General features: G+C 55.3%; 2 protein-coding genes across 19 annotated transcripts in view; one reads left to right on the top strand and one right to left on the bottom strand.

Moving 5' to 3' along the window:
* Nucleotides 1–10,632, top strand: part of LOC102161584 (proline-rich protein HaeIII subfamily 1-like) — a 27,523-nt gene extending 16,891 nt beyond the window's left edge. For 8 of the 11 annotated variants that reach the window (XR_002344570.1, XR_002344572.1, XR_002344571.1 and 5 more), the window contains 3 exons: nucleotides 7,173–7,322; nucleotides 8,043–8,165; nucleotides 9,974–10,632. Coding sequence is in view for 2 of the 11 variants with exons in the window: in XM_013998269.2 (XP_013853723.1) it covers nucleotides 7,329–8,165; nucleotides 9,923–10,180 (1,095 nt within the window). In the remaining 9 variants the exon portion in view is untranslated. Of the gene's footprint in view, nucleotides 1–5,053; nucleotides 5,225–7,172; nucleotides 8,166–9,922 lie in introns of those variants that run through there. The other 3 variants (XR_002344568.1, XM_021094085.1, XM_013998269.2) reach the window with 3 other exon arrangements.
* RIPOR1 (RHO family interacting cell polarization regulator 1) overlaps nucleotides 1–23,384 on the bottom strand; it is a 27,133-nt gene extending 3,749 nt beyond the window's left edge. Inside the window, exons 1-18 of one of the 8 annotated variants that reach the window (XM_021094059.1) lie at nucleotides 23,086–23,384; nucleotides 7,190–7,316; nucleotides 6,920–7,072; nucleotides 6,686–6,764; nucleotides 5,687–5,710; nucleotides 5,535–5,588; nucleotides 5,240–5,392; nucleotides 5,074–5,137; nucleotides 4,947–4,990; nucleotides 4,745–4,870; nucleotides 4,147–4,295; nucleotides 3,944–4,073; nucleotides 2,362–3,861; nucleotides 2,157–2,278; nucleotides 1,180–1,312; nucleotides 794–929; nucleotides 497–658; nucleotides 74–232 (exon numbers count right to left, since the gene is read on the bottom strand). In XM_021094059.1, coding sequence (XP_020949718.1) covers nucleotides 74–232; nucleotides 497–658; nucleotides 794–929; nucleotides 1,180–1,312; nucleotides 2,157–2,278; nucleotides 2,362–3,861; nucleotides 3,944–4,073; nucleotides 4,147–4,295; nucleotides 4,745–4,870; nucleotides 4,947–4,990; nucleotides 5,074–5,137; nucleotides 5,240–5,392; nucleotides 5,535–5,588; nucleotides 5,687–5,710; nucleotides 6,686–6,764; nucleotides 6,920–7,072; nucleotides 7,190–7,293 — 3,292 coding nt within the window. In that variant the 5' untranslated portion in view covers nucleotides 7,294–7,316; nucleotides 23,086–23,384. Of the gene's footprint in view, nucleotides 1–73; nucleotides 679–793; nucleotides 930–1,179; nucleotides 1,313–2,156; nucleotides 2,279–2,361; nucleotides 3,862–3,943; nucleotides 4,074–4,146; nucleotides 4,296–4,744; nucleotides 4,871–4,946; nucleotides 4,991–5,073; nucleotides 5,138–5,239; nucleotides 5,393–5,534; nucleotides 5,589–5,686; nucleotides 5,711–6,685; nucleotides 6,765–6,919; nucleotides 7,073–7,189; nucleotides 7,317–8,145; nucleotides 8,498–15,208; nucleotides 15,369–23,085 lie in introns of those variants that run through there. The other 7 variants (XM_005664439.3, XM_005664437.3, XM_005664438.2 and 4 more) reach the window with 7 other exon arrangements.

The following is a 23,384-nucleotide window of genomic DNA, read 5'->3' as shown; positions in this document are numbered from 1 at the left end:
GTAAGGACTTTTGTACCTGCAGGTCCTCAACCCACAGGGTCAGGCCACTTTGTGACCAGGGCCACTGCCTCACCCTCCTCAGCAGTCTCGGTCACATAGGCCTCCATGGAGGAGCTGTCCAGGGCTTCGACATAGCTCCAGAACTGGAAGATGGTGAGCTGCTCTCCAGGACCTGGCTGGGGCCTCCGGGGCAGCTTCTGCCCCAGGGCATCCTCCAGGAACTTGAAGCACACTGTGGGAGGCAGGGCCACAGGCTTCAAGGTTTGGCTGGATCTGGGCCCTTACAGGGGGAAACACTCCCAACCCAGGGTCAGGTTCAGAGACCCCCATCCAGATCCTACCCATCTGGGCCCGTCTGTGCTGAGGCATAAACCTTCGCTTTCTTCACAGTGCTCAGCTCAGCAAGTCTGTGTAGGAGGACCTGGCTTTCCCTGAGGTCCCATCACTGGGGAGCTGAGAAAGGAGCGCAGAGGGGGCAGGGAGGCAGCCCACTCACCAGCCTCAGCTAAGCCTGGCTGGCGCAGGGAGAGACGGGCGCTGTACTGATTGCAGAAGGTGAGAAGCACCCGCTCCACAGGGCAGATGAAGGGGCTAAGTCCCTCTGTGCATTGGTCCCAGAAGGTCAGGAAGCCAGGCCGAGAGGCTGAGAACTGCACCACTGTGAGCAGGTGCACAAAACTGTCAGCAACAAAAGCAGGCGTGGGGGGTGGTGGAGGGTGACAGGTGTGTAGATGGCGAAGGGCAGGGGAGGAACTCTGGGGCAGACATAAGCCTGAGTCCACACAGCCTTTACCTTCCTGGGCAGAGGTGGCAGGGATATCCCATCGCCTGCTAAGCTCACATACTGCTTCGAACACTCGGGCCTCCCGCAGTAGCCGCTCCAGGGCCCATGCCTCCTGGCAGCGCAGGGGCCCAAATGTGCCGAGTTTCTGAAGAATAGGAATGGCCAAGTAACTCAGGCCTCCAGATAGAGCTTAGAGAGACCAGGAACAAGTCCCAGCATGCATTGGGAGAGGCTTAGGGGACACAGAATGTGGGAGGTATTCCATTTGGCAATAGCCAGGCCCTGAGATATGGCGTGGGGACTCAGAGGAGGTGTGGAGGGCCAAGACTGAAATGCAGGGCTCCCGGGACAAGGGGCTACAAGGAGAGGGTGAAGGGGAATACTACTAGCCTCACCAGCAGGAGGCGGCTGCAGTGGTACAGGTGCTGGACCAAGGCAGCGTCCAGAGCTGCACACTCTGTGCTGAGGGGTCGGGCACCAGGTGAGTCGAGGCTCTCCTCAGCCCCAGGCTCCGGGCTGCTTGAGGGCCTGAGAGAAAAATGGGGTCAACCGCCCCAGGAGCACACATCACCATTTGGTCACCAGTGTATCTTTATTAAGCTCCCACAATCCCAGAATGGAAGGGCAGATGATGTACAAACAGACAATGGGTAAGTTCACGAAGGACTTCTAGAAGGAGGAAAGCCTGGGACGAGCAGATGGTAAGAGGGCTCTCCAGAGTCTGCCCAGGGCCACCTCCAGCTAGGACTGCTAGGACCACTGGGGCTGGGCTGGGTGGGAGTAGGGCTGCAGGTGGGATGGCCTAAGCAATGTGGACTGCAAGGGGTTGTGGCTCAAGGGGACCGCTGGGGCTGGTACAGGGCTGTAGCCTGTTGGCAGCAGAGGGAGGACAGGCTGAACATGACTCTTAACCAGGAATTGGCAAACACTGTTCCGGGAAAGAGAGCCCGGGGGGCTGGGCTCTCCAGGAAAGCCAGTGTCGAGCAGAGGGGCTGATGCTGGGGGACCCAGGACGCAAGGGGAGGCACAGAAAGGGCTCGTTCATAGGGGAGGTCCAAGGTAAGGCCAAAGAAGAGAGGAGGAGCTGGAGGCTCGGGAGCTGATAGGGACTGACAGGGGACGCAGATACTGCAGGGATGAGGAGGGAGGTGGCCAGAAGCACTGAGAATACAGACAGGGTTGAAAACATGGGCATCAATGACACACACAGAGTACATGGGAGGGGTGAACACAGACACACCTGCCAGCAAGTCCATGCCCTCCCGCCCACCTGCAGTCTTACTGCTCTCTTACGTGCTCCACCTCTCCTCCTCACCTGCCTCCTTCACCTGGCACTCACCTCCCCTCTCCCCCCTCACCCAGCCCCTCTCACCTATCTCCAGGACCGTCATTGTTTTCATCTTCATCCTCATTGAGGAAGCTGAAGCTCTCCAGGGCATGCTCCACAGTGATGCTAAGACTAGAGGCCCGGCTTCGAGTCAGGCCTTGTCTCTGCTGGATTGTAAAAGGAGTCAGCTCTGCCACCCATGCCCAGCTGCCCTCCCTGTGCTGCCACAGCCCAGCACAGGTCTCCTTACCATGAGTAGACTCTCCAGCCGGGTCACCTCCTGCTCCAGGCCCTGCAGCTCCGGAAACTGACCACGATAGTCATCTAGGGCCGCCATTAGAGCCCCCAGTGCCTCTTCCAGCCTCCTGTCCCCAGCCCCCCTGGCTGCCCCTGGAAGTGGGACCTGGGCAGCCCTGGCCAGGCTAGGATCTGATTGCTGGGGCACAGGGCTAAGGGGTGTAGGAGGGGGACCTGGGCTCTGACAGATGGCTTCTGGGGGATTTGGGGAAGGGCTCGTGAGGGGTTCCCAACTGGAACAGGTAGGACTTGGGTGGGAAGTGCTGGAGGCTATGGGATCTGCCTGAGAGCAGGGAGTGGAGGCAGGGTAGCTACAGGAGAGGGGGTCGGTGCCTGGGAGGGTGGGGTCTGTGTTTGCAGAGGGGCTGGAGAGTGTGGCAAGGTCTAGAAAAGTGGAAGGGCTTACAGTTATAAGGGTTGGGCTTGTGACAGGACGGGTGGTACTCATGGTGGTCTGGACTAGGCCCTCAGCATTGGGTGTAGGGCTTCTAGTGGGGTGAGTTGACATGCTGGCTTTGTGAGCAGGGGTTGCAGGGGTGTGGGTGGGGCTTGTGGTAGTCAGGGCTGGGCCTGTGGTACTGGGGGAAGGGCCTGAAGTAGTCAGGGAAGAGACCATAGGCTTGTTGATGGGGCTTGTGACAGTGTGTGTCAGGTTTGTAACAGTGTGGCTGAGGCTCGTGGTGGTCTGGACTGGGCCTGTGGTACTGGGGGTAGGAGCTACAGGAGTGAGGGTAGAAAGCACTGGCTTTTGGGTAGGGCTTGTGGTGGTCTGGACTGGGCTTGTGGTACTGGGGGTAAGGCCTGCAGTGGTGAGGGGAGAGACAATAGGCTTGTGGGTAGAACCTGTGGTGGTGTGAGTGAGGCTTGGAGCACTATGGGTAGGGCTTATGGCACTAGAGGTGGAGCTTTTAGTGCTGTGGGTAGGGTCTGGAAGTTCAGGAGAGCTGGAATTAATGGCCTTGTGAACTGAGTCTAGGTGTGCGGATGGGACAGGGTCTGTTGTACTGAGAGTGGGGCTTGTGGCGGAATGGCCAGGGTCCAGGGCAGGAGGGACAGGACCAGGATGCTCCCCATGGGTGGGATCTGGGTGTACAGGCAGGTTAGGTCCCCAGACTAGGCTGTCTAGGCCAGAAGCCTCCACTGAAGCCTCAGCCAGGGCAGCATCCACACTGGCTTCACTGATGTGGCTCAGAGTCCGGCTATAGGGGGCATGCCCATTGGCCAGGGCTGGGGCCACAGCCCCCTCCTCATCCATGGGCCCAGAAGTGGAGGTCTCAGGCCTACGGAAAGCAACTTGGATGGGCAGAGGCTCGGGCTGCTGCACCAGGGGTCTGGGGGCTGAGGAGTGGCGGGCAGTGCCTGAGAGCTGTGGGCTAGATGAGTCATCAGAAGACTCAGATGACAGGGACCACGCTGTCCCATTCTCCAGCTCCTCCTGCCGCTTCAGCATGTTCTGAGAGAGAGGAAAGGATATTTCAGGACCACTCTCAGGAAGCCCCTGGCGGAGTGGGGCCTGAGCCTGGGATGTGACTCACATAGAAGGCCTGTTCCCGAAGTGAGGGTGTGTCTGGTGGGCTCTGGCTGTAGGTGGAGAAGCGTTTGGTGACTGTGGAGGCCTTGTTGACAGTAGAAGCAGCTGAGGGCTGGTCATCCTTGTCAAAGGGACTGGAGAGGAAAGAGGCTCTTAGCAGGTACCACAAGCCTCAGCCCTGTCCCTAAGCCCCTCAGTCCCACCAACCTCCATGTGACTTCCAGGCTGAGCTTGATGGTGCCAAGATCATTGATATCCACAGCTACAACCTGGGGTAGGGCAGCGAACAGGTCCTTGGTCTCACAGGAGACACTGCCTACAACCACATGGTTGGCCAGGCCCTTCAGTTCTGTCACCTGTAGCCAAGAATGCATGGTGGAGTCACAAAGGTGTAAGGGTCATGAGACTGTGGGAAATCAGAGGTCTGAATATGCATACATGTTATGCGATAGTTACAGGGTGATGGGGTCATGAGGAAGTTGCAGGGAATGGAGTTCTCAAGGTAAGGAGTCATGGAGGCTTGAAGCAGCCTGGGAACACAGGGATCACAGAGATCTACATTTGTAGTCATTGAGGTTGTAAAGGTCACAGCCTCATGGGAGTTCAGGGTCAGATATTCACAAGGTCAGAAGGTCATAAGAAAATCACGGGGTCACGAAGGTTAAGGGGTTATACATTCATGGAGCCATGCAACCAGTGGGGGTCACAGGGTTAAGGGTCTCAGGGTCTCGAGGGTCATAAGGGGTTCACAGGGTCATGGAGGCACAGGATCATGCTGTCCTGTGGTCCTGGGCAGAGACATCACCTTGATGGACAGGAATTCCGTGAGCAGAGGAAGAAAGACGGTTTCCTCACTGTCCCACACCTGCTTTCCGCTACCCTCAATGCGGCCCCGTAGCTTCCAGCGCTGACGCCCATATTTCATGCAGATCTGAGGGAAGAGGCAGGATGAGGCAGCCCTTGTGTTGCCACCCTGCCAGCCCAGCCCTTCCCTGCTCTCCTCCTACCTCATACTGATCGCCTACACACAGCCTGGCGAAGCCAGCCAGCCCTGGGAGTGGGGGAGACAGAGATGAGGGGTCTCAGGCCAACACTTCCCTCTCCCCACCACCAGCCTGCCTCACCACTTGGTACCTTTCATCCGGAGATGGAACTCGCCCAGCTGTGCTTCCAGCTCGCTCTCCAGCACACACATACTCTGGGGGGGGATGGACAGGGACAGGAGGAGGTCAAGAACCGGTCCCCTCTCACCAGCGCTGCCATATCCTGTGCCTCCACCTCACAGGTACACATCCCTCACCTCTGTGTACTCACGATGCCCCCGAGTAGCCTCAGCCAGGCTGTCCCGGGCCTCACGGCTCCCTGGGGAGCCAGTGCTGTAGGCTCGGACCATGTTGTAGGCACCATCCCGGAGACGCCGCTGGACACAGTACGCCTCATACAGCTCGTCAATCTGGGCAGGTGAATGCCAGGGCAGAGAGGGAACTGAGACTCACTACTGGGGTTGCTCTCCCAAGGCGGAGCGTCATCCTATCGCCCTATGATACCTACTCCCCCATCCACACCGCAAGTACCCATGCAGGCTGCACAAGTACCTTGCTGGCATGGAACTCCAGCCGTCGCAGGAAGCGCTCAATGGACTTGACTTGCTGGGGGAGAGGTGCATTAGGAGGAGAGTGAGACCCAGGACCCTTGAGTCACCACCCTCTGAGCCAACCTCTTCCAACACCATTCTCTATACACTCACCTTGTCCAAGTCATAAAGGAAGCCCTGTGGGAAGAGATGAAAGGGGCATTAGGAGTCAGGGAAAGTACTCCAGCAGGGGCACTTGCTCACCCAGACCCATCTAGCTCCTTTCCTTCACAGCCTTCTTTCCTCTCACACCACAGTCCACAGCCACTTCTGTCAAAGCAGGGACCAACCTACCTTCCCGCATGCCTTGTCTTTTTTTTTTTTTTTTTTTGTCTTTTTGCTATTTCTTTGGGCCGCTCCCGCGGCATATGGAGGTTCCCAGGCTAGAGGTTGAATCGGAGCTGTAGCCACCGGCCTACGCCAGAGCCACAGCAACGCAGGATCCGAGCCGCGTCTGCAACCTACACCACAGCTCATGGCAATGCCGGATCGTTAACCCACTGAGCAAGGGCAGGGACCGAACCCGCAACCTCATGGTTCCTAGTCAGATTCGTTAACCACTGCACCACGACGGGAACTCCCAACATGCCTTGTCTTTGGTGCTGATGTCACAAATCTGGTCCTCAAGACGGCTCCAGTACTCTCCCCCTTAGCACTTCCATAGGAACCCTCCTGTGGACCACTGCCTTTCCTACGACCCTTAGGAAAAGAGCTCTGTGCCTCCTTATGCTACCAGGGAACTCCTATTCATGCTTCACCCAGCAGAAACGGTTCTTCCTCTGGGAAGCCCTGACCTCTTCCCCAGAAAGAACCATGGCTTTCCTTCAGTACCACTACAATATAATCTCCTGTTTTCCATATCTGTGAGCTCTGACCCCCATCACTAGACGTTCCCATGGGCAGGCACTGGGTCCTAGGCAGAAAGTGTGTGCAGCCTGGGAAAGTTGAAAGAAACCGCCCAAGCCTTTCCTGATAACCCCTTTTCTAGTCATACTTGGATTAAATCACCCCAGAAAACAGCCCCGATGTCACCCAGGTTGGCCCTGCCCAGCCCCCAACACAAGAGTAAAGGGCATGAGTCCTGGGCATACAGGATGCCAACCCTTCACTCACCAGGCGGGAATTCCTCTTGGACTCCTTTATCTGTCCTTGGAGTTTCTCCTGCTCCTGCTGGTGCACTTCCAAATAAGCCCTGAGGAAAGGGGTGACCACAAGAATTAGCTTTCCTCTCCTGCCTCCAGATGCCCAGGGAACAAGCAGGGAGAAAAGGGCGTGAGCCTGGGGAAGGTTCCTGCTAGCAAAAACGGGATGAGGCTGGGGACAAGGGGTTGGGAGGGCATTGCTTACGTCAGACCCCGCTTGAGTGCAGTGTACACCAGGTCCAGCCGCTCAGGCTGTGGGACCTTGGGGGCTGGGTGTGCCACGGAAAACATCTTGGACACTCGGGACAGTGCTGGGGGCTTCCGTGAGGGTCCCGGGGGACTGAAGGCTGGAAAGCTCCTAAAGAAGAGACTGTACTCAGAAAGGAGCAAGAAGGCATCCCCCAAGCCCTCATTTGCACACCCAGCTCCAACCCATTCAACACTCTTGATCCCATTAGCCCCCTCTGCTGCGTACCTGGGCCCCCGCTCCTGGCTGCCGAGGACGCCTGCGAAGGACTGGCTCCTACTGACCCGGGCGCTGAGCAGACGGCGCTGCGGCCGTACCGACAGGGACATCATGGAATGAGTCCGTGCGGGGCTCCCTGCAGGTAGCGATGGTGTCTGGCACCAGTCGGGCCCTTGAAGCCCTCTCCCCGCGGCCCAGCCTCTGGATCTCAGTCCTGCTGAGCACCGCCTGGCGCCTGGAGTCCGAAAACCCCACTGGCCCTGGCGCTAATGACAGGGCGGCCGCGGGTGACTCGGTCTCGGACTCAGAGTGGCCTCAGCTCGGCCCCCACTTCCTGCAGAAGCGCAGACTCCGCCTGCCGCGAGGGGCAGGAAGGGGGGGGTCGCACGGGGACCCTCCCCCCGGCTGGGAAGGGGCAGGAAAGGGGAGGGGCGCGCGAAGAATGTGCGGAAGCGCTTGTTTACCCGGGGGCGGGGCGGGCTCCCCAGCCCGGCCCCTGACCTCCTCCCCCCAAGTCGGCCAGGAGCTCCCGAGCTCGCACCACGAGAGGCCGCAGGAGGTCACGGGGCGGGGCGGGGTGCGTGCTTTGAGTCCAGCGGAGCTGCCCAGCAGGCCCGGCCTGCGCAGGTTCGGCTCCCGAGACCCGCCCGCCCCACGGAAGCTGCTCCCCTCCAGCCCCCACCCGCTCCAAGGCGCCCAGACGCCAGAGCCCTGCTGGCGCCCAGGGCCGGGGGATTCCCAGGGTGGGGGGCAGTGCCGAGAAGTGCCCCGCCCCCTCCACTTTCCTGTGACTCCAACCGGGAAACTGAGTCACAGATTGCCACCTTCACCCGTGACCTCAGCGGGAAGGGATCCTCCGCAGATCCCCACACCAATCCGAGGAAAGGAGCCCCAGCCTCCCAGGAACCGGCCCGCACCCCTTGAGACCAGCCCGGGAGCCTTCGCAGCCCCAGGCCGGGTCCTACCTCTCTTCTTGGCGCTCATGGTAAGTCCAGGACAGCCCCCCGGCCAAGACCCTTTCTTGCCCACGCCCCGTGTCCACGCCGGCCCAGGGCCACTCGGTGCCGGCCCGGCTGGGCTCTGTGCTTGCTCCCAGCGACTCTGGCTCGGACTTAAGCTCCTCCCGGCGCCGCCCCCCGCCCAGTTCCTGCCGCCTGACTCAGCCCGCCGGGATGGGGCGGGACGGGCGGGACTAGGGGGGCAGCACCGTGGCCTCGGCCCGCCCAGCCTCTGGGAGGGGTGACTGGGAGTTCCCTCGTTCAGGGGGGTCTTCTCGGCTGGATCAGGAATATGGGTAAAGGGAGTCGAGCGCAGTGGTGAATGTGGAGGGATAAATAGAGTGAGGACATTGAGGTGGGGCTGAACTGGGTGCAGTTAGCACAGGAGGCTCCTAGAGCAGGTGTTGAGGGGTGCTGAGAGAGGGCTGAGAGTTGGAGTTCTGAGTGTGTGAAGGCTAAAGAGTGGGGGCTGAGAGAATAGAAGAAAGGGCTAGGGGCGCTGAGTGAAGGGAAGTGCCAAAGGACAGCAGAGGGCGCTGAGCATGAGCAGGTTAGGAGGCTGAGAAGAAAGAGGGGCTAAAAGTAGGGGGCTGGATCAACCCCAAGTTATGTGTTGCTGCCGGGAGAGGGAAGAGAAGGAACTGGATGCAGAGAATCCCAGAGCCCCATGCACCACCCCCATCCCTCTGCCAACAGAGGGGATGGGATGTTCAGTCACCCACAGGCTATAGGGAAGAGGATCATGTCCCCACTGCCCAGCCAGGGCCTTCTCTCTAGCAGAAACTGCATCCTTCTGGCCCCCAGTTCACAAAGGCTGAATCCCCTTGGTGTTCACTGTTTCTGGCCCCCAGTATCTCTTTATCGAAAATTACCATCCAAATCTAGCCAGGGACCACTGGGCATCCCATCCCCTCAGAGGGTCTGTGTGCTCCCCTATCCCATAAACATTCCTGCTCCTTGTTGCTCAATTCTGCCTCACTGTGCTTACTTTCTCCCCTAGAGGCTGGGGTGTGCCTAGGGGTCTGCATTTCCAGCTGGCTCACCACCCCCCTACAGATTCAGATGCAAGATGCCCCAAGGATCCTAGTTTGAGAAATGCTATCTTCCCCTCCCTCCTTGAAGACTGAGCGCTGTGCACCCTACAATGGAAACTATGCATTCCTGTGGGGTGCCCATCCAACACTGTACTCTCTGCTCCCAGCAGTCACCCTCCTTGGGAACACCCTAGACTTATCACCTGGCTCTGGAATGCCCCTTTTGTAAATCAGAACCACACTGACCACAACCTTCAGGCTCTTTCCATCACCCTCACCTGCCTTCTACCTCAGACCTCCTGAGCCCTCAGCTCATTTATTCAACTGTTTACTAAGTGACAACCCCATGCGAGTCGCTGGAGATACAGCTGGAATTGCACAGACATCACCCTGCACAGAGCTCACAATCTGCCTCTGCCTCCTTTCTCTCTGCCTCTCCTACCTTCTACTCCCTACCTTCTCTGCATACTCTTCTCCCCAGGCTGGATCACAAGCTACCACTATAGCTTGCTCACCTGCTGCCAATATCCCCAGCACCCTGGGCTTCTCCCCCCCCCCACCCCCACCTGCATCCACGGCTTGTGGAAGTTCCCTGGGCCAGGGATCAAACCCACACCCCAGCAGGGACCTGGGCTCCTGCAGTGACTACGATGAATACTTAACTCACTGCACCACAAGAGAATTCCCTGGGCTTCTCTCTTACCTCACAGAAACCAACCCTGGGCAACCCAAACCCCTGCTTTCTTTGCATCTGCACACAGGCTGGTGGGAGCTGCCAGAGGTCTTGGCACAGCAGCTGGGCTGGAAAAGAGCAAATCTCAACCTCAGTGAGGCTCTCATTTCCCACACAAGAAGTCCTCATGTATGGCCCTAGCCACTTCTCTCTCTTCCCATGGAGGATGAGTTCAAGCCACTCCCACATGAAAGATGAAAACAACCCTGGAAACCATCCAAATGCCCATCAGTAGATAATGGAATGCTATACAAGGAAAAGAATGAACAATGTACAACTACATGCAACGATATGGATGAATCCTACAGACATAATGTTGCGTGAAAGAAGAAGATATATGTATGATTCACACCACAAGAGAGGATATATGTATGATTCCCTTGATATGAAGTTCAAAACAGGTAAAACTAATCTATGGTGACGGAAGTCAGAAGAGCAGTGACTATTAATAGCAGTGACACTACTCTTGGGGAGTAGACACTGAGACTGGAAGAGGGCACTAAGGGGCTTCTAGGGTACTGATTATGTCCTAGTTTTCCTAATCTGCTTCTATTTTCTGATCCTACATGGGTGTGTTCCCTTGTGAAAATTAATTGAGCTGTACACTTAGGACATGTATGCTTTCTGTGTGAATATTATATTTTAGTATAAAGTTAGCTTTAAATAAATAACTGCAAAAAGAAATGACCCCTCTGTGGACTCCCAGTCTCTTTCTAGTTACCCCACCCTTCATCCTTTTTGGCCAAGTTTCAGAGCTTAAAGAGATGTCTACCTCCATTTCTTCTCCACACTCACCCACTCCTCTTTCTACCCTGGTCCAGCCTCTGTATCCAGCACTCCCCTGAATGGTCTGGACTAGTCACCAAGGTCACCAGTGACCTCCGTGGTGCTGAATCCAGGGTCCAGTGTTTAGTCTGTATGGTGCTTGATCTCGGGAAAGCTTTTCACTGTGTAGTTCTCTTCCTCTTCCTTGAGCCTTTCCTTCTCTTGAATTTCAGGAGGTAACACACCCCTGGCTTTCCACCTCTCTCTGGCTGCATATCTTATTTTCCCACAGATGATCTTTCTCCCCATCCCTGAATGGGCTTCATCCTCCCCACTCGTGGGCTGGGTACATCTCCTGCAGCTCAATGCCATCTAAATGTTGCCAGCTTCCATATCTCTGTATTGTCCAAACCGTTCTGAGTGCTAGGTCTTGTTTATTCAACTGTCTGCCTGATACCTCCCCCAAAGCTCAGTGACAATTTGGAGTGAGTTATTAAGGATGTACTGAGTTTGAAGTCCCCCAAGCTAAATTCACCACTTTCCTCCTCAAACCCAACTCTCCCCAGTCTTATACCTCTCTATGACAGCCCCATCTTCTATTTACCCAGTTGTTCAAGACAGAAACTAGGAATCATCCCAGATCCCTCAGCTTCTGTCACCCCCCACACCTACTCAACCACCCACTCCTGCTGTCTCTGGACTCTGCCCACCCAACCCACTTCCATAGCTAGAATTCAAGACCAAGCCATCACCAGTTCTCATCTACAACCCTACAGCAGTTTCTTGATTGGTTTCCTCCTGTCTCCATGCTAACCCACAATGATCTATTCCTTTTTTTTTTTTTTAGGGCCACACCCTCAGCATATGGAGGTTCCCAAGCTAGGGGTTGAATCGGAGCTGTAGCCGCCGGCCTACACCAGAGCCACAGCAACTCCAGATCTGAGCTGCATCTGCGAACTTCACCACATCTCACTGCAACACTGGATCCTTAACCCACTGAGTGAGGCCAGGGATCAAACCTGTGTCCTCACGGATGCTAGTCAGATTCATTTCTGCTGAGCCACAATGGGAATTATGATCTATTCTTTATTCAATAATAACATTGCCCCTCTTGAAATTCCAGTCAGCTGACAATGCTAAAAACTGTTCCATACCAAGTGCTTTCTATGCCAGGCGCTGTGCTTAATTAGCAAACATCTCTCATTTAATTTTGGAAACAACCCTGTGGGTTAAGTCCTATTAGTTCCACTTCACAGATGAGAAACCTGAGGCTAACTGGCTGTGTGACTTTGGGCAAGACATTTCTAAACCTTTTTGGGCTGCAGACACCCATCTGTTAAATGAGGATAACAGCAATAATAATAACAACAACTCTCTCTCCCAGAGCTGCTGGGAGGATGAAATGAGATACTTCCTTTATCAGGAGTGTTAAGGGAAGAGAGAATTGTACGTGGGATACAGAAGTTGGAGTGGACATAGTACCTCATTGTATGCACACAGCAAATATTAACTACTGTTATTAGTAATTATTAATCTGCCCAAGATTATACAGCTGGTAAGTGGCAGAGCCAGAATGCAAATACAGGCAGTCCAACCCCGGGATTCTAAGTCTTCAACATCCCTCTATTTTAACCCTTCTGAAACATCCATGAGTATCCCTCTGCCCCAAGGATGAAGTTCAGACTCTCCAACATGACCCGCAAGACCTTCAGGCTCTGTCCCTTCCCTTATATATCTTCAACCACTCCTCCCCTCACAGTCCTCTGGTGGCCCCGCTCCTTCTGTTGCAGCTACGGCGAATTCTCTCCACATCTGTAAGGCTCTTCAGGATTTAAGCAGCAGCCCTTGTTGCTCTAATACCTATTCCCACTGCTCTCAGCCCGACCAGCTCCCTCTCTTTTTTCAAGACTTAGCCTATAACTTCTTCCTACAAGAAGCCTGCCCCGGATTGGTTCCCCCTTTTAGGCACCTCATAGCTTCCTCTTTCTGATCCCTGAGGCCACATAACTCAGTTATCAGTTCTCCTTTAGGGTCTGTTTTCCAACCAGACTGTGAACTCTGGGAGCTGAGGCTTGTCTGCTTAGCTCACTCCCATAGCCTCTGTGCCCTGCACCAAAGTGAAGAAAGAGGGCAGGAGCTGAGTGTGAGTTGGGGGCTGAGTGAACTGTGGCTCAGACACAGGTAGATCCTGAGCTTTTGGAGGGGTGGATTTCAAGTCTGTGTCCACCCTAACTGCCCTACCTCATAGACAACTTTCCTTTTCCCTTCCTTACTTTTTGATTATATCAGCAAGTGAGGGTGTGCTCCCAGGGACAGGGTGGGGGTTCCCTGGGATTCTGGAACTAAGTGGGTAGACTGGACTCAATAGGCTAACTGCCCCATCAATTTTCTTTATCTACCCAGGCTTCTGTCACAGAGACCAGGATGTATAACTGTTGGCCCAAATGACCATCAGAATATTAATCTGAGTGACAATTCCAGCGGGTGGATAGGCAGGATCTCCCCGTTGGGGGTGGGGGAAGGGAGAGAGCTACTGGAGAGGGCTATCTCAACTGGAGGGGGATTCTGGCATATAAGAGCCAGGGCTCTGGACTCATGCCAGCCCTGAGGTCTGTTCTGGACATGGGAAAGAACCTAGGTCTCAAGGGTAATGGGGCCTGCAGCATGGCCAGCAGCTGGGAATGGATCTCTGGCATCTTGTGTGCGTAGCCCCAGATCCTGCTGCTCCCAGTACGCTCTACTCACCAAAACTGGTGCACTTGTGTGAGGCAGGAGGTCCTGCCACCTGTGCTGCCCGGCTCAGTGGTTTGTCGGGCCAGCCGCTTTCCCGGGAATCCCCATCCAGCCCCGCCCCACCGCGCGGCAGCGCGGCCGCCCGGGAGGTAAACAGACGCTAAAAATAACCTGGGCAAGGGGCTGCCTGAGGGAGAATGGGGTCCCTCCACAGAGCCTGCCCCCGTCTCCATGGCAACTGCCCCAAACCCGACTGCTGACGTCATGCCGCAGCTGCCAGAGCCGGGAGGGAGGCGCGGTGCGGCCTGGGACCCCCCACCCCGGAACCGGGCGGAGGCGGCTGGGTGGCCTCACTTCCTGCCGGCCCCCTCCCTGGTCAGCTGGTCACATTCCCGGGACTGCCGCGCACTGGAAGCCCTGTGGCCTCCTCAGGCTGGGCCGGGCAGAGGCGCTAGTCCGAGCTGCAGCAGCGAGGGGCCGCAGTGACTCAGCTGCGTCCTCCCCTCCTGCTTTTCCACCCGGGAAGGACCCAGCCCAGCGGCCTGTGTGCTCCCCCCACCCCCACCCGTTTTCAGGTATCCCTCTCCAGCTGCTGACCCACAAGCCCCAGGACAGGGAGGGAGGGCTGAAGTGGAAGCTAAGTCTCCTTGTCTCTCTGGACTGTCTTGTACCTTACTCTCAAGTCTCATCTCTCCCTCCAACCCACACATCTACCCTCTATGCCACAGAAGTGGACAGTACAGGGGCAAGAATTCAGATCTGAGTCTAATTCCCACCTCTCTCCAAACCAGCTGTGTGACCTTCAGAATATTACTTAATCTCTCTGGACCCGTTTTTGCATCTGCCAGATTGTCTGTCAGTAAATCTCTTCAGAAGGTTTGCAGGCCCAAGGCAAAACCTCACAGATTGCCCCCAAGGCACCATTTTCGTTATATATACTGCACACAGTAGGTGCTTGGCCAGCCAGCCTGGACATATATTAGAAGGAACCCAGAACTGGCTGAGATGAGTGAGACTCAAAGGCTGGACTCAGGCCTCACTGAGAGAGGAGGACAGAGGGTGCTGAAGCCAGGCTTACCCCAACCCCTTAGTCCTAGGGTGAGCAGCCCCTTCCCTAAACCAGTTCTGCAAGGTGCCCAGGCCTGCCTGCTTGCAGAGTCACCACACTAGCCTCCCATTTCCAGTTACAGGGTCTGTTATCCCACCGTGTGGGGGCGATTCTCTTGGGCTTGGCGGTGCTAGATTTGGACGAAAAGCCCTGACCAAGATCGGGATCGGCTACTTCGGCTCTGGCTCCAAAGCGGCTTAGGCCGGCCGGTGAGGCCAGGAAGATTAGCTCATCTCCGAGGCGGGCCTGCGTGCCCTCTCCCCATTCCCAGCTCGGTCTCTCCTTCGGCAAGGGCAGCGGGGCTCCCAGAAAGCATCTGCCAGGGCCCAAGCTGGCGCCAAGGGCCCACCCTCAGGCCTGGCCCACCCCTGAGCCCCGGGCACCGGCCGCCTGGGCCTTGCCGTGGGAAGGAAGGAGGCAGCGCCGGGTGCGGCAGGCCCGCGGGCGGCGGCTTTTGTGGGCGTCCTCTGTGCCCAAGAAGAGGAGAGGAACGACACCGCGCGGCCTGGGTCCCGAGGATGGGGCGATGTGGGACAGGGCCGCAGCCGGGGCAGCAGATCCGGGACCAAGTCGGCGGCGCTGGCGGGGGAAACACCAGAACCGCCGTGCCAGGCCCTTGCCAGGCCCGCGGCCCCCGGAAACCGCGAGGACACTCACATGGCTGCGCTGGGCTGCGTGGACCTCGCGCTCTCCGTGCAATCGTCACTGGCCGGCTAGGTCGCGCCGCAGCTGCCGCTGTTGCCGCCGACGGTGCCCGTCCCTCCCTCTGCTCGGCCGCCCGCCGCCCAGACGCCCCGCTCCTCCCCCGGCCGGCTGGGCCCCACCCCCTGCCCTCTAGCGGCTCCCGCACCCCTGGAGGCGCCCACGGCTCGCTCCGCCCTTTCGCCTAACGGGGCAGGCCAGTGGCCGGCGGCGGCCACCAGCCTACGGGGCGGGACCCTGGAGGACGCGAGAGCAGTGGGAGTTGTCTGCGCTCGGATCGGGATCCGCGGGAATAGGGCGGCTTTCTGAGAACCAGTGGCAAAGGCAGTCCCTTCCCACGCTGACTCCAAAACCGGGTACACCGGAGAGCCTCGATTGCCAGTCCCCTGCTCAGATTCCAGGAGCTCTAAAGACCTTTCAGACCCTTATATCTGAAGCAGGTCCTGGAGTGGCCGCTGCTGGGTTGGGTTGGTTGGGGGAAAGGATCAGGGACCCATCAGAAAGGCCATGGGTCATGGGGCACCTTCTGGGTCTGGACTCTGCCCCTCTGCCTGTTGGCTAGCCTGTTTCCCTGCTATGGGGGCAGGCAGCCCTTCCATCATCTGGCGGGTAATTCTGGGCTGCTGGCCAGGTCATGCATTCACACTCATCGGGTACTGGCTTCTGGGGAGTCTCAGGCCTCCCTCTGGAAGCATGGGTGAGGACCCTGCAGGGTCTGGGTACCTGGGCTTGGGGTACATGTTGGCCAAAGGGGCCTAGAGCTCAGTCCTTTCCAGTAAGAGGGCTAGAATACTGACTCTCTCCTGGAGTGGACTGAGGTGGAGCTGATAGCTGACCTCACACTGGGGTCAGAGGGCATGCTCCACCCAGGCCCCCCATCAATAAGACAACACTGGTCCTCTCCAACCCTGAATGCTCCCCAATCCTTCAGCTTCATTCTTTAGTCCTTCACCTTCAGAGGTTGCAGAGACATACTCAGAAGTGGTTTGAGGGACTTTATGAGGTTCTTGAATATCCCTCCCCTTCCTGAAGGTTGGTCTTTTTTTTTTTTTTTTTTTTTTTTTTTTTTTTTTTTTTTTTTTTTTTGCTTTTTAGGGCCACACCTGCAGCATATGGAAGTTCCCAGGCTAGGGGTCGAATGGGAGCTGTAGCCCCCCCAACCCTATGCCACAGCAATGTGGAATCTGAGTCACATCTGCGACCTACACCACAGCTCATGGCAACACCAGATCCTTCACCCACTGAGTGAGGCCAGGGATCAAACCTATGTCCTCATGGATACTAGTTGGGTTCATTACCACTGAGCCACAATGGGAACTCCCTCCCTCTTGTCTTGACAACCCAGAGCTTGGGGGGGGGGGCAAGGGCAGGGGCCCTCAGGGCACTGACATCCTCTCCCTCACCAGCTCCTGCCAGAGACACACCTCACCTTCTTCTAGTTCTCCCACCTTTCCAGATCCTTCTTTTTCTCATCCTTTGCAGGACCACTTTTTCTGTAGTCATTAGACCTGGGGATTACTTCCAGAGACTGAGTTCTTCTTCCTATTTTCCCCATCCTAAAATATCCAGTCCCAGGGCTTTACCCATCCCCTGCTGAGTATCCAGAGCCTTCCTCTGTGCCCAAAGCCCCTGAATGACCCACTGGATCACATGACCTTCCCAGAGGGACTCTTCTTCCTTTGTTTTCATCTCTACAAAGCACCACAGTCCACTCGGGCTCCTGCTTGAGTAAGACTGGGCCTTTCCAGGGCTCTCAAATCTGGCACCAGTTGTTCCCTGCGCACCTCTAAAGTCATCTTGGCAAGGCATCCTCTAACCACTTTCTCTAAAGACAGCCTCTCCTTGGCACTCTCTGTCCCCATATCCTATAGACTCATGCCTTCATGTCATCCATCACTACCAGGCAGCATGTGTGCTCATGTGCCTAAGCCTGCCTCAGTGGAAGTCTCTAGGCTCCTGGGGACAGGGACCACAGAAGTCTTCTTCGCCACTGTTCCTGGTTCATAATGGGAATTCAAGAAATATTTGTCGAGTGAGAGAATGAATGAATGAGTAAATGCATGAACTCTTGAAATCCCCTTTCTACACCCAGATTCATTCAGCCTCCTGGTCCTATAGATTCTACCTCCTTAACATGTTTCAAATTAATTCCTTCCCTCTACCTCACCTCCCACTACCAGCACTCTGTTGTTTATTAGTTCTTTCAACAAACACCCACTGGGCACTCGGGGGTGCGCAGCATGCCCATCCCTGGGGTGGCAGTGGTATAGAGCTGTCCCTGTGCCATTGCTTGAGGCTTTGATGAGGCAGCAGTGATTATGGGGGCTCACCAGGGCACTGTCCAAGGAGCTCTTTCTGTTTGGAATTCTGGAATTCAACTTCCAGAAAATTCTCACTTTCTCATGCTGCTGATGGTGGGGGGTGGGGGGGACTTTATCAGCAGCATGAGGAAGTTCTTGAGCCAAGGATCATACCTATACCACAGCACTAAACAGAGTCACACTAGTGATAATGCCAGCAGGGAACTCTAGAAAACTCCCACTTTTAATGGATGATGTCTTGCTCTTCACAGTCTGTCACTTTGTCTGGTGTCTAGCCATATCTCTGTGTTGTTGCAACTGGTACCAGGACCTGGGCTACCATCTTTTCTGGCCTTCTTTGTACCCTACAGTTGTTGTCCACACAAGAGCTCAAGTGATCTTTTAAATCATACATCATGTCATACTGGTTCTGCAAGGCCCTCAGGATAAGTCCATACTCTGTAATGTGGCCTCCAAGACCCAGGAGATCTAACACCCAGGAGATCTGGCCTTAGGTGAACTCGCCTCCTCATTTCCCACCTGTCCTGTCAGCCCTTTCTGCTCTTTCCACAACACCAGCTTCCCTGTGGCTCCCTGGACATGGTCCCTATTCTTTGGCCTCTTCTCCCAGCCTCTCTGCATGGGATGCTCCACTCCCTTATCCACTTGGAAAACTATTCAAATGTTGCCTCCTCCAAGAAACCTGTGTTCTCTGGCTTCCCACTCACACGTTCTGAGTACCTATCACTGCCTATTGTCCTTGTCTGTGACCAGTCCTGGTTCCCCACCATTTCCAGGAGGACCAGGCATGGATGGGGCTGCAGTGAGCAGTTGAGACACCTGAGGCTTTACTTGGCCCTTCTCCCCTGTTCAAGGGCCTTGAAGGAGGGACAGTGTCTGAGGACTTCCTGGTGTTAAGAGGCCTCCGAGGCCTCTCCCCATCAACCAGTGAGCCAGGAGAGGAAGGACACAGCTGACAGAATTTCACAGAGGCACCACCTGAGGCTCAGCGAAGGCAGGGCCTTTCCATGGTCAAGGGAAGGGGTGGAGACTAAGCTCCAGTTCACCCCACTGAATCCTAACCAGTTCAGCTGTGAGTCAGGCATCATTCCCTGGGTTTATGCTCCGCTGGTGCTGGCTGGGAGCTGGGGTGTTGCCTTTTCTATCCCGGAGCAGTTCATGCTCCTGAAGGGACGGGCTCTAGCCTGAGAAAAAACTCCTCTAATAGACAACAGAGGATAGTGAGAACCATAGTGAATCCCAGTTCCTCACAGATGGTGCAGCTAGTTTCACTTTTGAAAGTGAGTCCTCAAACCTATAAAAACTGGTTTCCCTCATCCCACCCCACAGCCCCCATGGCTACCGCTCTCTGTAGCAACTTCATCCCCCAGCTTTCTGTGAGGGGACAGAATAAAGCTTGCCCCTTACTGTGCCTGTGATCACATGCCTCAGACAGAACGTGCACTTCATTCATTCATTCACCAGATAATCAGCAAGTATTTATTCATGGAACCTGGAGTGTGCTTAGCCCTGGGGGCACCAAAAGTGGGGGAACAGAGTGAGACCACCTATTCCCTGCCCTTGGGGGTTCACTGTCAATCAGGGCAGGTCATCCCTGAATGTCTATAACCCTTATGTCAGTGATTGTGAGTCTGTGAGTCTATGTCAGTCTTTGTGTATATTTCTGTACGTGAGAGAGTGAGTATGTGCTGGTTAGAAAGGGCTTTGTAGGGAGGGGGCAAGTTTTGGGGACTCCCTTGGCTGGCAGAGGGTAGGTCTTTAGAGGAAGGGCAGAGGGCACAGCAGAGTTGAAGGCATAGGAGGCAGGAGCAGCCTCCTTTGCTGGTGGGAAGCAGAAGTTTAATGTGGCGGGAGAATTGTGTGGGTAGGTGCTGGGGATGAGGCAGGCCATGAGGGGCTTTGGAGACTGGCTAAGGAGCTTGGTGGGTGGTGGGCAGCCTGGGCTTTGAGCTGGGGAATTCTGTGGTCATATCTGTGCTTTGCAAAGGTCATTCAGGCAGTGCTTGGAGAAGGCAGGTAGAGGCCACAAGGAGGCTGCTATCATTTTTTCACCGAGGTCACAGTGGTTTGGGCCAGAGTGAGGGCAGTGGAGATAGAAACATTAAGGCGGCTGAATGGAGGCTGGGTGGCTGTTGGGCTGTGGAGTTTTAGAGAGGCAGGCATCCCAGATCATGCCAGAGTTGGGGCCTGGGTGGATGGTGGTGTGTTTCAACAATGAGGGGAGGCCTGGAGGATTGGGTTAGGGGAAGGCAATAAGGTCCCTGGCATCTGAGGGGTCTTGGGACCATCAGTCTAGGAGAAAGTGTTCAGAAGGCAGATAGACATGTGGGTAGAGGAAGGAGGGATCTAGGCTAGAGACAGATTTTAGAGCAATGATGGTCAACCAGCTCACCAAGAGGTCAAATGAAAGGGGCTCCAGAGCACCATGTCCTGCTAGGGCACTTCAGTGAGTGGTGGAAACAGATGGAGGCTTGAAGGGGGGTGGGTATGGGGCTGTGGGGGTGCCTGTACCTGCCTCCACTTCCACCCACTCTAACCCCAGCCTGGACCCTACTGCCCATTGTGTATGTCAGAGGGCAAGGGCCGGAGATGTTGCCACAGGCACAGCAACGCCAGATCCGAACCACATCCTTGACCCACACTGCAGCTTGGGATCCTTAACCCACTGAGTGAGGCCAGGGATGGAGCCCGAATCCTCATGGATACTAGTTGGGTTCTTAACCTTCTGAGCCACAACAGCAACTCCAAAATTGCAATCTTAAGGGGCACTCAGTCTCATTAGTGATCAACGCAATGCAAATGTAAACAACAAGAGACTTTTTTTTTTTTCTTAGCCTCTGAGATTGGCACTGACAGGCATGATGTGTTACGTAGACACTTTCTAGAGAAAGGGAATTGGTTTGCATATTTAAGAGTACTTTTTTTCAGTATATATCAGGACATCAAGTGCAAAACCCCTTTCATCCTGCAGTTACACTTCAAAACATTTATCCCAAAGAAAGAGTTATACAGTCAAGGCGAGATCTGTGTCTGAGAATATTGATTACTGGCTTGTTCTTCTTCTTCTTTTTCTTTTTTTTTTTCCAGGGCCGCACCCAGGGCATACGGAAGTTCCCAGGCCAGGGGTCAAGGGGTCAAATCGGAGCTTCAGCTGCTGGCTTATGCCACAGCCACAGCAATGCAGGACCCAAGCCATGTCTGTGACCTACACCACCGCTCATGGCAACATCAGATCTCCATCCCATGGAGCAAGGCCAGGGATGGAACCCACATTGTCATGGATACTAGTTGGGTTCGTTTCTGCTGTGTCACAATGAGAACTCTTGATTATTGGCTTGTTCAATTAGGGATAAAGGGATGGCACAGTCCTGGTGACCATTAGTGGGAGACAGAGGGTAAAGAAGGTTGGTGCATTCCCTGAGATAACCCCTGACCACTAAAAATGGATGTGGGGCATGGATTGAGCACCTCCTATGTGCCTGTTCAGCCGCCTGTTTTCCCTGCAGGAGTCTCCTCAGGTCAAACCTTCATCCATTGCCTCTGAGAGCTGTCAGGAGGCTCAACCCTGTGCCAATAGGAGCCATCATCTCTGGACATTATAATGTATAATGTTTATAATTATAAACCTAGCTTTATTTTCTTCTTTGTATTTACTTATACAAAGAATAGTTTGCAATGAACGTGTCATCGGTTTCAAAGACAGCATGGCATTGTGTATTGAGGCATTTCCAGGCTAATCCCTGAACCAGGTAAGTTCCTAGTCCAGGGTCACCAGGCTGGGCAGGTGACTCTGGGGGCTGCCTCTTCCATAGTCCCTGCTGATCCAGCTTTGGCCTCCAGGGGGATCTGTGAGCAGGGCCTTGCTGGGGTGGGGTGACTGCGTCTCCGGCTGGGCCAGGCATTCTTCCTTCCTTCCTGACGCCCTTCCCCTAAGGGACAAGTGGGAGGGATGTCCCTACCTCTCCAAGATCACAGGATGAGCAGCTTGCCTGGGATCCTTTCAGGCCCGGCTCCTGGCAAAGACCACTGTGTGTGATGTGTAGTTTGTTTCTGAGCTCTTACTGCTAGAAGAACTGTTCCGACAGCGATATGGAGGGTGTAGTGATGGGGAAGGTTCTAGGCACCAGGCATGTGGCAATATTCTCCACACATATGATGATGACCTAGGGTGCTACCATCTTCAAACTGACCCCTGCCCGTCTCCATCCAAGCCCAAGAAGTAGAGTGCTGGTCTTTGGCGTCACCGTGTGGTAAGTTTCCACACTGCAGCAACAGGCTTCTCAAAAAACCCCCGCCAAACTCCAAGGAGTGCCCACTTATCATGAATGGAGAGTCACTGGAGTGTGCAGTGCACAACCTGTTCAGCCTTATGCAATGGCCTTCCTCACACTCAGACCTGGTTGCAGATCATGGTCACTGGGAAGCTGGAGCCTCTGTGTAAATGCTCCCTGACCCTCCACTTCTCAGTCCTCTCAGCCTTTGCCCTGTTCTGGATGTGTTGGACACAGATGATTCCCCTCCTCTCTGAAACTCCCTCTGGTTTCTCTGGTGGCTCCTCTTGGATTTCTAGCTGCTTCTCTGGCTGTACCTCTTCACATCCCTTGGTGGCTCCTCAGGGTGCTGGGCCCCTTTCACCCTTGATACTTTTCTCCAAGCCATCCTGACAACTTCCAGGGCCTCATTTCTGTTTCCACAGTGATGCCTTGAATCTTGACCCCCCATCTCTTGTGCTGTCTTCCCCCTTAAGATGACTCTTGGGCACCCCAAATGCACTGTATAAAGTCGACCCCCTCTCTTCTCCTCAGAACTGCTCTCCCTCCCGGGTTCTTATGTTAGTCTTGGTGGCTTTTCCGCTGACACCTCATTGCTCATCAATCTTTCCTGTCCTCCCCGCCCCTGCTGCCCTACCCTTGGCCAGGGCACCATCTGCACCTCCTTGCTGGCCTCTTAGTGTCTATTCTTGGTTTCGCCTGGCTAGATCCATTCTCCACAGGGCGGCTGGATCTCTTATGCATATCAGACCCTGTCCCCTCTCACTTCCCTGCTGGCCCTTCATCTCTGGCCATTTCCTCCCCATGAGATCCTAGCTCCAGCCAGATTGAATTTTTTGGTTCCCTGAATACACCCTGCCTTCCCACACCCCCATGTCTTTGCACAGGCTGTTCTATGCATCTTTATCCTCTTTCCTTCACTTGGCTAACTTGTGCCTATCCCGGTTTATTCTCTGGGATACCTTCCCTGGACCCCAGGCCAGATCAGTAACCTCTTCTTCACTTTCAAAAGTGCTTCTCCCATCACAGCCCTTGTCTGGTGCCCCTCCAGAAAGGGCCACCTGCTCCTCCCCAGGGCTCCACATACCAAGGCCAGATTGAAGTCAAGTCACTTGACACTGTGCCTGATTCCCATACCCAGGGGTCAGAGATCTCAAAAGTCATCAAGTTGCATAGAGAAAGACCATGCCTGAGGCCAGTGAACAGGTAGCCAGGCTGGGATGGGAACCAAGACTCTTACCTTCTCTTCCAGGGCTTCCTTGCTCCCCTGGATGCTGTTGCAAGTTGAGTCATGATCCTTGAAGGCCAGAAGGACTTGGACCAGAAGAGAGTTGCTAGGCTCTCAGCCTAGGGAGAAGGTAGCCATCAGCCTAGGCCCAGGGAGCTGGCAAAGGCTGTCCCAGGAAGCAGACCAGCATGCAGGGGGCTCCAGGCCCACCCATCTGATGAAAGGGTTTAATGAGAGTCCTTTCTCCCACAGAGTTGAGCAGTGGGAGTGTGGCCTGGATGTCAGACCGGGAGGGCCCAAATTCCTAAAGG

Source organism: Sus scrofa, chromosome 6 (genome assembly GCF_000003025.6).
Source record: "Sus scrofa isolate TJ Tabasco breed Duroc chromosome 6, Sscrofa11.1, whole genome shotgun sequence".
NCBI classification, from domain to species: domain Eukaryota; kingdom Metazoa; phylum Chordata; class Mammalia; order Artiodactyla; family Suidae; genus Sus; species Sus scrofa.
Note: the sequence above shows the minus strand (reverse complement) of the source record. Positions and strands in the feature narration are given on the sequence as shown.